At 36.6% G+C, this 13,098-nt stretch overlaps 1 protein-coding gene across 4 annotated transcripts in view; it reads left to right on the forward strand.

Moving 5' to 3' along the window:
- HORMAD2 (HORMA domain containing 2) overlaps positions 1–7,253 on the forward strand; it is a 36,096-nt gene extending 28,843 nt beyond the window's left edge. For 3 of the 4 annotated variants that reach the window (XM_029922271.1, XM_029922273.1, XM_029922274.1), the window contains 4 exons: positions 1,560–1,627; positions 6,124–6,275; positions 6,697–7,007; positions 7,075–7,253. In XM_029922271.1, coding sequence (XP_029778131.1) covers positions 1,560–1,627; positions 6,124–6,275; positions 6,697–7,007; positions 7,075–7,089 — 546 coding nt within the window. In that variant the 3' untranslated portion in view covers positions 7,090–7,253. The remainder of the gene's footprint in view (positions 1–1,559; positions 1,628–6,123; positions 6,276–6,696; positions 7,008–7,074) is intronic. The other variant, XM_029922272.1, reaches the window with a different exon arrangement.
- The last annotated feature ends 5,845 nt before the right edge of the window (positions 7,254–13,098 follow it).

The following is a 13,098-nucleotide window of genomic DNA, read 5'->3' on the forward strand; positions in this document are numbered from 1 at the left end:
AGTAGGAGAGGGGTAGAGTGAGGAGAAGAGAGAGAGAGAGAGAGAAAGAGAAAGAGAGAATCCCAAGCAGGCTCCACACTGTCAGCACAGAGCCCCATGCAGGGCCTGCACTCATGCCCGAGCTAAAACTGAGAGTCCGACGCTCAACCAACTGAGCCACCCAAGTGCCCCAATCCTGGTTCCTTTTTGAATTTTTCTAGTTTTCCTGTTGCCATTCTAGTCTTCTGGGAATTACGGTAGTAGCCTCTTAATTGCTCTCATGGTTTCCACTTTTTCCCTCTGCAGTATTAAAATAACCGGAGTGATCTTTAAAAACATGCAGATCACTACCATGCTTAAAATACTTTAGTATACTTCCGGTTTACTTAGCATAAAATCCAAACCCCTTATCATGGCCAATAAAGTTCCACATCCTCATCTTCTATACTCTCTCACTTGCTTACTCATTGCCAGCCACTTGGCTTCCTCTTTGACCCTGAAAGAGTGAAAGAGGCTTACTTCCTTAATTTAGAACTTTTCATTGATACTCTCTCTGTCTAGGATACCCCACCTCCCCCAGATCTGCACATGACCCCCTTTAGTTACCAAGGCTTAGCTCAGTCATCGTCGTTTCAGGGAGGCCATCTTTGGCTCTTCCAAACCAAATCAGCACCTCTCCCTTCAATTCTCTGTAACAGCTTTTTCTTCATATTCTGAACAGCACTTATCACTATCTGAAATTATTTTATTTACTTACTTATTGACTGTCTTTCTCATTAAGCTTTGTATTCCAGGAAAATAGGGACCATTTTTTTTGTCACATTCATCACTTTAACTCCAGTGCCTAACACAAAGTAGACATTCCTTTAAATATCTGTTACGTGAATGAATGATTTCTCAATTGATTTCACTGTCATTTGCCTGTGTCATTGACTCTCTGTCTTATCATTTACTGCAAGTTTGAGGGTTTTTCTCTGAGATTCACATCCTTAATTATCCTCTCATTTGTAAAACACAGCACTAGGATGTAAAGAGGAAGTAATTTCTAGAATGAGAATTAAAATATTAATCATCATAAACTAACATTTATATAGCATTTTAAAGATTATACAATACTTTTCATACATATATTCTCACATTGCCAGCTTTGAAACACTAACAATAGAATTTGTCACCTAGAGGCACCTGGGTGGTTCAGTCGGGTAGGAGGCTGGCTCTTGATTTTGGCTCACCTTTGGGGAGTTCAAGACTTTCACAGGGCTCTACACTGACAGTTCAGAGCCTGCTTGGGATTCTGTCTCTCTTTGTCCCTCCCTTGCTTTCACTCTTTCTCTCAAAATAATAAATAAACTTAAAAAAACGAATTTTCCCTTTAACTGATTTTTAGTATGGAGGAGAAAAGTTAAGTTATATTTATATTTGGAAATATTACTCCTGAATAATGTAATGATGTGAAACAAACAGGCATATAGGTATTATAGTAGGTATACAATAAAACTATTTCTCACCTATTATCAGATAAGGTTCTGGATTTCCTTTTTTTAAGTAACTTCTTTCTCTGTTTTCTTTGATGTCTCTAGAAAGTGACTGAAATCTACCAGTTCAAATTCAAATACACAAAAGAAGGAGCCACTATGGATTTTGACAGGTAGAATCTAATTAATTGTTTAATAAACATGAGAAATAGGATTGAGGTAAACACGAGCTTCTTAAAGCCATAGATAGGCATTCTGTTTCATTTGTAACTTCCCCACCAATCCTACAAAAGTGCTCTATTATAGAAAGAGACTATAATAATTGTTTAAATTTCTGGGATCTATGGATGAAATTGGTAAGAGCTGAGTCTTCCTTTGCTTCTTTTCCTCTTCTCATAGGTAATATTAGTGGGGTCTAAAGACAGTTAAGCTTGGTGGTTAATAGTTCCAATTCCATGGGGTGCCTGGATGGCTCAGTCAGTTAAGTGTCTGGCTTTAGCTCAGGTCATGATCTCACGGTTCGTGGGTTCGAGCCCAGCATCAGGCTCTGTGCTGACAGCTACCTCAGAGCCTGGAGCCTGTCTTCAGATTCTGTATCTCCCTCTCTCTCTGACCCTCCCCTACGGGTGCTGTGTCTCTCTTTCTCTCAAAAATAAAAACAGTAAAAAAAAAAAAAAAAGTTCCAATTCCTAAGGCAGAGAGACCTAGGTTGGAAAACTCTGTTATTGGTCTGTCTCACTTTGGACAGATTACTCAACCTTCCTAGAATTTAGTGTTCTTATCTGCACAGTGGAATGAATAATATTTACATCATATGGTTGCTGTAACTATTAAATTACAGTGCATAGACAAAATTTACCCATGCCTGACACATTTTAAAAAGCCAGTAGATGGTACCTGATGGTAGTGGCAATGATGGTGGTGGCCCTTGGAGGCAATGGTGGTTGGGGGTGGCACAGCAGTAGAACTATTAATGAGTCTGTATACATGATGTTGACTGAAGAACTCTGTAAAATTCTATCTAGCCACTAATCTAAAGTTTCTCCATGGCTATGCCAACATATTGATTTTCTCTGCCCTCAAGATATCTAGACCAGGCCTGGAGTAGATGAACTCCCTGAACTGTTTGCCTATAGACACAAATATTCTCATCTGCTTGTCACAGTATGTCACAAAAATGTAATTTTCTGTGTGTGTCCCTGTATGGAAAAGACTGGAAAACACTGCATTTTCCTATTAAGTGTAAAGTGCCAATTTTTAGATACACTAATGGGTTAAAGAGCAAAGAGAAGGGTATTTGCTTCAGAAGGTCCCCAGTGTAGAAGGAGATGTTTTATTAAAAAGCAACATTTACTCCTATCCCAGTAGCATTTGGATTCAGAAAGATCTAATTTTGCTGATGAGATGGAATAGAAGTAGAGGGGATGAATGATGGTGAAATGTGCTGGGTGGTAGAGGGCTCCAAGTCAGGGGAATGAGTACCCATGAAAGGAAAGACTCTGAAGAGAAACGTGGCCTAATTCTCAATGTTTTTGTGTTGTTAGCTCTGTCTTCTCATTTACTGCAAGTTTGAGGATTTCTCTCTGAGATTCACATCCTTAATTATCCTCTCATATGTAAAACACAGACAGCACTAGGATGTGAAGAAGAAGTTCTAGAATGAGGATTAAAATATTAATCATCATAAACTAACATTTATATAGCATTTTAAAGATTATACAATACTTTTCATACATATTTTCTCACATTGCCTTTTGCTCTGTAAAATTCTAATGTACTACTGGCAACCAAATTAATCTCTTTTGTGAAGGCATATATGCCAAGAGGTGAGCAGTAACACAAATGGTCAAATCTTTCAGGTACTAAGGAGGAGAAAAGGTAATGCATATTACTAATTTCCTAGAAACTAAAGGTAAACATTTTATTTAAATGATTGCTCGTACAAAATTACCCTAGCACCTTTTCCACAGTAAAAATGACTTCCCTTTTAAAAGAATGCAAGGGAGTCTTGAGTATGATTTTACATGATATGATTTTATGAATATGATGTATGTGGAAAGACCCCATAAGCTACATATCCCTTCCCTCAGGTTACCTTTTCAAATTGGTTAAATCTTAGTAGACAATGTTGTTCAAAATCAAAAGAAGAGCGAGTATATTCACTTAATAATGTTTGTTTTTATGAATTTACACTTCCTCCAGCAGCTCAATTACTTATGATTATCTTTCACTATTGCATGCTTACTATGTGAAAGGCATTGTGCAAATATATTGCAGTGATAGTTCTTCCTAGAAGCTACTCAAATATGAGGCCAATTTGGAAAGAGAATTTTGGAGAGAAATAAAAATATTTAGGGTTAAAATTTAATTTGGTTCAACTTATTCATTCATTCCTTCATTCATCCCATAAATATTTATTGAGTATTTACTCTAGCTGGCATAAAACAGTACTGTGGACATGAAAGATACAGCCATGCATACATGATGAAAGATATAGCCATGCATGCTAGAAGGGAGCATACAAACAGTTATAAACAGGAGTAATATATTGGAATTATCAAGAAAAACCTCCTTGAGGAGGTGACAAATGATCTAGCTATTAAAGGATGAATTCAGGAGAGTCAGGAAAAGAAGTGGGAAAAGACAATACAAGCAAAGTGAGCAGCATAGGCAAAGGCATGTGGGTGAAAAGAAATTGAGTAGTAAATGCAGATGAGGTTGGAGGTGAGGGTGTGGCTGGTCATGAAAGGCATTGCACACATTCTATTCTTGAAGTTGATGGAAAGGTGATAGGTATACTGAAAGAATTTTAAGCAAGAGTGACATGAGCAGATTTTCCTATAGGTATATTGTTGGAGCAGTGATATAGAGACTGTTATTGCAGTTTGGACAAGAAGAAAAGCTAGAAGAATAGATAGCCATTGTTGCAGTCTATGTAGGGAAGGGGATGTCTCTGATAGATAACCAGACAGTAGAAAGGCCCAGAACTGATGACCGATCTTCTTCTCTTTGAAGATGTGTATTCATCAGGGGTATTTACCTATAGTTCCCTTTTTTTGCTGAGTCTCTGTCCAGTTTGGGAATCAAAGTGATGCTGGCTTCGTAGAATGAGTCCAGAAGTTTTCCTTCTATTTCTATTTTTTGGAATAGCTGGAGAAGAATGGGTATTAACTCTGCTTTATTTTTTTTAATTTTTCTTTTTTTTTTAACATTTATTTATTTTGAGAGAGAGACATACATAGAGTATAAGCGAGGGAGGGTCAGAGAGAGAGGGAGACGCAGACGCCGAAGCAGGCTCCAGGCTCTGAGCTGGCAGCACAGAGCCCGATGTGGGGCTCGAACCCACAAAGCACAAGATCATGACCTGAGCTGAAGTTGGCCCCCTAACCGACTGAGTCACCCAGACACCCCTTAACTCTGCTTTAGATGTCTGTAGAATTCCCCAGGGAAGCCATCTGGCTCAGGGCTCTTATTCATCGGGAGATTTTTGATAACTAATTCTATTTCTTCACTGGTTATGGGTCTGTTCAGGTTTTCTATCTCTTCCCATTTGAATTTTGGTAGTATATGTGTGTTTAAGAATTTGTCCATTTCTTCTAGGTTATCCAGTTTGTTGGCATATAATTTCTCATAGTATTCCCTGATAATTGCTTGTATTTTTGAGGGATTGATTGTAACAGATCCATTTCCATTTGTGATTTTCTCTATTTGGGTGCTCTCTCTTTTCTTTTTGAGAAGCCTGGCTAGACATTTATCAATTTTGTTTATTTTTTCAAAAAACCAACTCTTGGCTTCATTGATCTGTTCCACTGTTTTTTTTGACTTCTATATTGTTTATTTCTGCCCTGATCTTTATTATTTCTCTTCTGCTGGGTTTGGGGTGCTCTTGCTGCCCTACTTCTTCTTTGGAGATGTGTAGAGATGTGTATAAGCTTATCTCACAAGTGAGCTAACTGACCAGAGTGTCTAAGTGACTTGACCCAGGTAATTCAGCTAGTTAGCAGCAGACCTAATCAAGTCTACTAATTCTTTTTTGTTGTTGTTGTTTTATTTAATATAATTTATTGTCAAATTGGCTAATATACAGTATGTACAGTGTACTCTTGGTTTGGGGGTAGATTCCTGTGATTCATTGCTTACATACAACACCCAGTGCTCATCCCAACAAGTGCCCTCCTCAATGCCCATTACCCATTTTCCCCTCCCCCCATCAACCCTCAGTTTGTTCTCTGTATTTAAGAGTCTTTTACGGTTTGCCTCCCTCGTCTCTGTAACTATTTTTTCCCCTACCCTTTCCCCATGGTCTTCGGTTAAGTTGCTCAAGTTCGACATATGAGTGAAAACATACATTATCTTTATTTCTCTGTCAACTCTCTTAATTCTAAATCCATTATTCTCACTGTTATGGCATGTGGTTACTTGTAACTCAAAATTAAAAAAAATCAGGTCATATTTAAAATGCCTTAGGAGAACTTGCTACCTAAGAAATCCATTGTATAAACATTGCAAAAAGTACAATCATTGCTCTAATTTACATTCTAAAGATAGTCTCAGGTGTCCTGGTATTTATATTTACTTGATCATATGCTAAAGAATTCTGTTCTTTTTGAAATAGGCTTTCAATATTGTAAATGATTGAAAAGTATACTGTTTTTCTATTTGGTTATAGCAGTAATACAAGCTTTGAAAGTGGGACAAACAGTGAAGATATTAAGAAAGCCAGTGTTCTACTGATTCGTAAATTATACATACTGCTGCAGAACCTTGGACCCCTTCCTAATGATGTTATACTTACTATGAAACTTCACTACTATAATGCAGGTAGGTGGAGACCACTAGTCAAATTCCTTCTACGTATGTATGTATGTATGTATGTATGTATGTATGTATCTATCTATCTATCTATCTATCTATCTATCTATCTATTTATAGAAAGCATGAGCTGGGAAGGGGCAGAGAGAGAGAGAGAGAATCCCACGCAGGCTCCCATGCTGTCAGTGCAGAGCCTGACACAGGGCTTGAGCCCACAAACGATGAGCCCATGACCTGAGCCAAAGTCAGAGCCTTAACAAACTGAGCCACCCAGGCACCCCTAGTCAAATTTCCTTTTTAGTGTTGAAGTAATATTTTATATAGAGAGATTTTGCAAGTATCTGAAAGAGTGATCTGTTGCTGTGCATGAGAGATTAATCTAACTGTTGATTAACTTGAAATTCAGTTTTCTTCCCTTTTCATTTTGCAGTGACTCCTTATGATTACCAACCCCCTGGTTTTAAAGAAGGGCTAAACTCACACTTCCTGCTGTTTGAGGGGGAGCCTGTAAACATGCAAGTGGGAATGGTCTCCACTGGCTTTCATAGCATGAAAGTAAAAGTCACAACTGAGGCTTCCAGAGTGCCTGATTTGGAGAACAATCTCTTGCAAGAGAACAACACTACTGAGATTTCTCATCAGGGTCTAGACTTTGATGATGATGATGATGATGATGATGATGAAGAAGAAGAAGAAGAAGATGAAGAAGAAGAAGAAGAAGAAGAAGAAAGCAGCAATCATGTAAGATAAAGCTGTAATAAGCCTCTGTTGCTTCAGTTAAATATAACATTTTCCAATTCCTATACAGGTTATATCACGGTAACAGTCCAATGGAGTATGCCAGGTGTAAAAACTAAAACAAAATCGCCTCTGACCATAGAGTGTCTTTACTGTAAAAACGTACTGTATTCAAGAAGGGAATATACTTTGTTAGATGAAATTGTCCATTACGAGGAGAAGAAAAAGACTTTCCAATATACTTCTTTTATAAAAGGTACCCATGAATTTCTTTCTTTCATTTATAGGTAACATTTTTAGGATTTAAAAAATATTCTAGGTATTCATACTCACTGGAAGTATAAATAAGTTCTTGATTACTGGAATAACTGAGTAGCAGAGGTGGGGGAAAAAGTTACAGATAATCTCAAGTCAGAGTGAAAACAAAATGATAGTCAACTGTTGGTTATGTAGACAGAGACAAGCTTTGGGCTAGGTCTCTGGGAAAAGTCAGGGAGCTGGGGTTTGGAGCCACTGGAGCAAATAGATAGGGCTCTGAGCCCTTTAACTTCCTACTTTCTCCAGTAGAGACTTGGAGTTGAGTGCTTGCTAGGGCCCCACTGTGTCCTACGTAAATTCACATCCTGTCATCTAGATAATAAAGTTTATAGTGTGTCAACATTGTATTAAAAGGATTCTGAGTTAGACATAAAGAATTTTTAGACTACTTAGTGGGAAGTGGTGCTACAAAATCTTTTTAGAAATTATTTTCGGATTAGGCTGCTAATTTGTTTAATTGAGATAGTTTGAGTCCTTCTTAAAGGGATGACTCCAGTAAATAACTTTTGAATGTTCTGATTCTTTAAATCCATTATATTTCATATATTGAAAGAGGCCTTAATTCAATTAATATAAATAATATAACCAAGCAACATTTTTTCCATCTTTAGTATTTTCACAATGTCACACATGCTAATGGCTTTAGAGTTTGATGCAACTTTCTTCTGATTCTATTTAAGGAAGATACAGCTAACATAGGCTAGTTAAAAAAAAATAAATTAAAAAAATTTTTTATTTATTTTGAGAGAGAGTATGAGTGTGTGGGGAAGGGGCAGAGAGAGAGGGAGAGAGAGAATCCCAAGCAGGCTCTATACTGTTAGTGCAGAGCGTGATGTGGGGCTTGATCTCACAAACCGTGAGATCATGACCTGAGCCAAAATCAAGAGCTTGTCACCTAACTGACTGAGCCACCCAAGAAGCTTGCACTTCTTTCTCTTTTACCAATGGAAATGAAACCAGACAACTTGAGAATGAGTAGTTCAATTGATAGAGTAAGTAGCACATGTGATAACACTTGTCAAGCATATGTTTGGTAGGAAGTACATATACAAAGATCAGAATTTTGTGGTAAACTCAGTCAATTCAAGCTCCTCTCTCAGCCACCAATTATCTGAAAGGATTTAAGTAAGTCTAGTGAATAGCTTACTGACAGTTTGTCACTGAGAATTCTGTTTGCTTTTTTAATAGAAAGCTCTTTTTGTTTCTCAAACATGTTTGTTTACATATTTTGAGAGAGAGAGAGAGAGAAAGTGCGCATGCACATGCAGGCATGAGGCAGGGAGAGAGGAGAGAGAATCCAAGGAGGGTCCATGCTATCATTGCTGAGCCCCATGTGGGGCTCGATCTCACGGACCATGAGATCATGACCTGAGCCAAAATCAAGAGTTGGCCGCTCAACCAAATGAGCTACCCAGGCACCTCGAGACTTCTATTGTTTTCTTTCATGGAACATATGCACATACATTCACACACAAGTATACATATGTAGAACACTATATGCTTTTATTTATTTTTTAAATTTAAAATTTAGTTAGTTAACATACTGTGCAATATTGGTTTCAGAATGCTTTATACTTTTAAAAATAATTTTATTTTGAAATATATCATGTATATAGCAGAGTATCAGAGTATATAAAATAGTACGTACAGTTTAAAGAATAATGAGGAGGCACCTGGGTGGCTCAGTCAGTTGGGCACCTGGCTTTGGCTCGGGTCATGATAATGCAGTTCATGGGTTCAAGGCCCACGTTGGGCTCTCTGCTGACAGCATGGAGCCTGGAGCCTGCTTTAGGTTCTGTGTCTCCCTCTGTCTCTCTGCCCCTCTCCTGCTTGCACTCTGTCTCGGTGTCTCAAAAATGAATAAGTGTAAACAAATTTTTTAAAAATAAAGAATAATGAGAACATCCATATATCCCTCCATTCAGGTTAGGAAGTAAAACATTGTCACTATCTTAGAAGCCACCACATGCACCTCTTCATTGTTCCTGTTCCTTCTCTTCCAAATGTAACCACTCTTGTATCTTCTGTGATAATCCTTCTGTCACTCTTCTTTATAATTTTACCATCTCTAAGTATATCCACTTGTTTAACCATTTTACATGCTCTAAATTATTTTTCTAAGATTTGCTTCTTTTGTTTGACCATCAAAAATGAGATTTATCTATTTGTGTGTGTTTGTTCATTCATTTTCACTACTGTAGAGAATTCTACTCTTGATAGACATTCTTTTTTTTTCTTTTAATTGTTATAAACATTCATGTACACATCTCCTGATATATTTGCAAGATTATCTCTGGAGAGTATACCAAAGAATCTTAGGGCTTATGCATTTTAAATTTTATTAATAACTTAAAACTGTTTTCCATATTTGTACTCTACCCACAGTAGAGGAATGTGCTCTACATTCATGCCAACACTTAATATTATTCAAGTTTATGTTTTCTGCCTATCCGCTGGATGTGAAATGGTAATACTTCATAGTTTTGATTTGCATTTCCCTAGTAGTGAGTTTGAGCATCTTTTCATGTGTATTGGCCATTCTGGTTTTCTTATATATGAAGTAACTGGTCAAGTCTTTCGTGTATTTTTCTATTGGATTATTTATCTTTTCGTCGTTGATTTAGAAAATATGTTCTGATTAATAATTCTTTTTCACTTATTTATGTTGTGATATTTTTTCCAGATTTGTGGCTTGCCTTTTCACTTTTTAAAAGATGTCTTTGGTAAATGGATGTTCTTAGTTTTATTGTAGTCAAATATTTTCCTCTAACATGTGCTTCTAAATATTCTCAAAATTTTTTTCTTTACCTGAGGTCATTTATTATTTTTATTAATTATTATTAAAATTTTTAATGTTTATTTATTTTTGAGAGTGAGAGACAGAGTGTAGGTTGGGGAGAGGCAGAAAGAGAGGGAGACACAGAATTTGAAGCAGGCTCCAGGCGCTGAGCTGTCAGCACAAAGCCTGATGCAGGGCTCAAAGTCACAAACTATGAGACCATGACCTGAGCCAAAGTCAGATGCTTAACCAACTGAGCCACCCAGGCACCTGTACCTGAGGTCATTTATGATACAATAGTACCACCTTATCTGTGGTTTGGCTTTCTGAAGTTCATTTAATCTTGGTCAACTGCAGTCTGGAAATAGATAATCCTGACAATATGTCAGAACATCAGTAGTAGCCTAACACTACATTGTAATGCCTGCATCACTCACCTTACTTCATTTCACCACAGGCGTTTTGTCATCTCACATCATCATAAGAAGAAGGGTGAGTATAGTACAATAAAATATTTTGAAAGGAAGAGAGACCACACTCACATACTTTTATTACATTACATTGTCAAAATGTCCTATTTTATTATTAGCTATTGCTAATCTCTTGCTGTGCTTAACTTATAAATTAAACATTCTAATAGGTATGTATGTGTAGGAAAATACATAGTACATATGTGGTTTGGTTCATGGTTTCAGGTAGGCCTTCGGACATATTCCTGATAGATGGGGGACTACTGTATTGTCCTATATTTTATTTTAAGGATTTTAAAGTTCTGCTTTCTTTCTTTTTTTTATTAAAAAAATTAAGTTAAAATTTTAATGTTTATTTTTGAGTGAGAGAAACAGACAGACAGAGCATGAGCAGGGGAGGGGCAGAGAGAGAGACTGAGACACAGAATCCAAAGCAGGCTTCAGTCTCTGAGCTGTTCGCACAGAGCCTGACATGGGGCTCAAACTCATGAGCTGTGAAAGTTGGATGCTTAACCAGCCACTCATATAAACACATCATAATGATATTACTCAGTTAAGTATTCACAAATTTAACATCAGGGCTGGGATGAGGGTGAGGCAAGCACTGTGAGAGTAAGCACGTTTTTAAATTTTGCTCCTAGGTAACCTGTTTGTCTCACTTTTGTCCCAGCCTACTGAATAAACAGGTGAAATCAAAACCCAATGAAGAAACAAAATACTTTGAAGTCACTCAACAAAATATCTCTATCCTGACTTCTGTTAGCAAAGATTAGTTTCTCTTGTTCTTTATTTATAGATTTAGATCAGAGTATGAGCTATTTGTTCACTCAACATTATGTTGTGAGATTTATCCATATTCTTGCATGTTGTTGTAGACCGTTCTCACTATTCGTTCATCTAATGTTGATGGGGATTTAGATAATTTTTGGTTTTGACTGTTATGAGTGGTACTGCTCTAAACACTCTGAACATGTTTCTCAATGAAATATTTCAGGTGAGAATAGAATGGCTAGGAATAGATTTGCTGGGTCAAGAATATGTGTGCATTTAATTTAATTTTATTTTTAAATGCTTATTTATTTTTGAGAGAGAGAAAGTGTATGTGTGTGAGTAGGGGAGGGGCAGAGAAAGGGAGACAGAGGATCCAAATCCTCTGTTATTACAGAGCCTGATGCTGGGCTCAAGTTCACAAACTGTGAGATTATGACCTGAGCTGAAGTTGGCTGCTTAACCAACTGAGCCACCCAGGTGCCCTTGCATTTAGTTTTAATAGATATTACAAAACAATTTCCAAAGTGGTTGTGCTAGTTTATACTCCTATCTAGCAATATATGTGGTTACTCCACATCCTCACTAACTCTTGGCATTTTCTATCTTTTTAGCCATTCTGATGGGTGTGTAGTGGTATGTCACTGTTTCTAATTTATAGTTCCCTGATGACTAATGAAGATGAGCATCTTTTCATGTTTAGTGACCATGTTGGGTATCCTCTTTTGTGAAGTGTCTTTCCAAGTTGTCATTTTTATTTATTGGGCTCTGTTAGATCGTCTTTCATTCTGAATGATTTGTAGTTCTGTGTATATATTCCATGTGTAAGTCCTTTGTCAAATACATGTATTTTCAATATCTCTTTGACTTTATGAGTTGTCTTTTTAGTCTCTTAATAGTATGTTGTGGCAAATAGGATACTAATTATGTTAATCTTAATATATTTATTAAATATATCAATTTATCAATTTTTTCAGCTTTATTTGGCAGTTAAAAATTTTTTTGTGTGTATTCTGAAGTTTACAGAGATGTCCTCTATGTTCTTCTCTAAAAGGGGGACATAATTATAGAAACAGAAGAGATTTTTTAATTAAAAAGGACTCCCATGAATAACTTTATACCAAAAAAATAAATATAAAATGTAATATAAATATAAATACCTTTCTCTTTTCCACCTTCAAATATTTTATATTTTGATATGAAGTTATTTGTTTGTTTTCTATTTCATTCTTGTTTTGCTTTTCTCTGGTTTGGTTTTGTCTCCCTGACTTCAAATTGATCTTTCCATCAATATATAGACATATATATCCTACAAGTACCTCAGATTCAACATCTTCAAATAGAATTTCAACTTCTGACCAAATACACTCTTTATTTCCTCAGGTTCCTTATCGGTGTTGTGACCATCATTTTATGAATTAGTCTGACCAGGAATGTATTCAACTTCTGTGTTCTCACTTCTCACATCCCTTTGATTATAATTTCCATCTATTTTGCCTTTGAAATATTTCTCAAGTTTGGCCCTATTGCCATTGTGCTGATTCAGACTGTCATCCTTGCTTTCTTTGTGACTGACAGCTAAGTCTCCTTACTGAGTCTCCCTGATGTCACTATTGCCTCTCTATTCTGTTTTCTAGAGTACCAGAGAATGAGGGTACTAAAACTATAATAATCAGATTCAAAGATCTCAAGTTCATTTATTTTGTGTAACTTCAAAGGGCAGAAGGAGAGACAGGAAATGAAAATCATAAGGGTGAAT

Source organism: Suricata suricatta, chromosome 14 (genome assembly GCF_006229205.1).
Source record: "Suricata suricatta isolate VVHF042 chromosome 14, meerkat_22Aug2017_6uvM2_HiC, whole genome shotgun sequence".
Lineage (NCBI taxonomy): Eukaryota > Metazoa > Chordata > Mammalia > Carnivora > Herpestidae > Suricata > Suricata suricatta.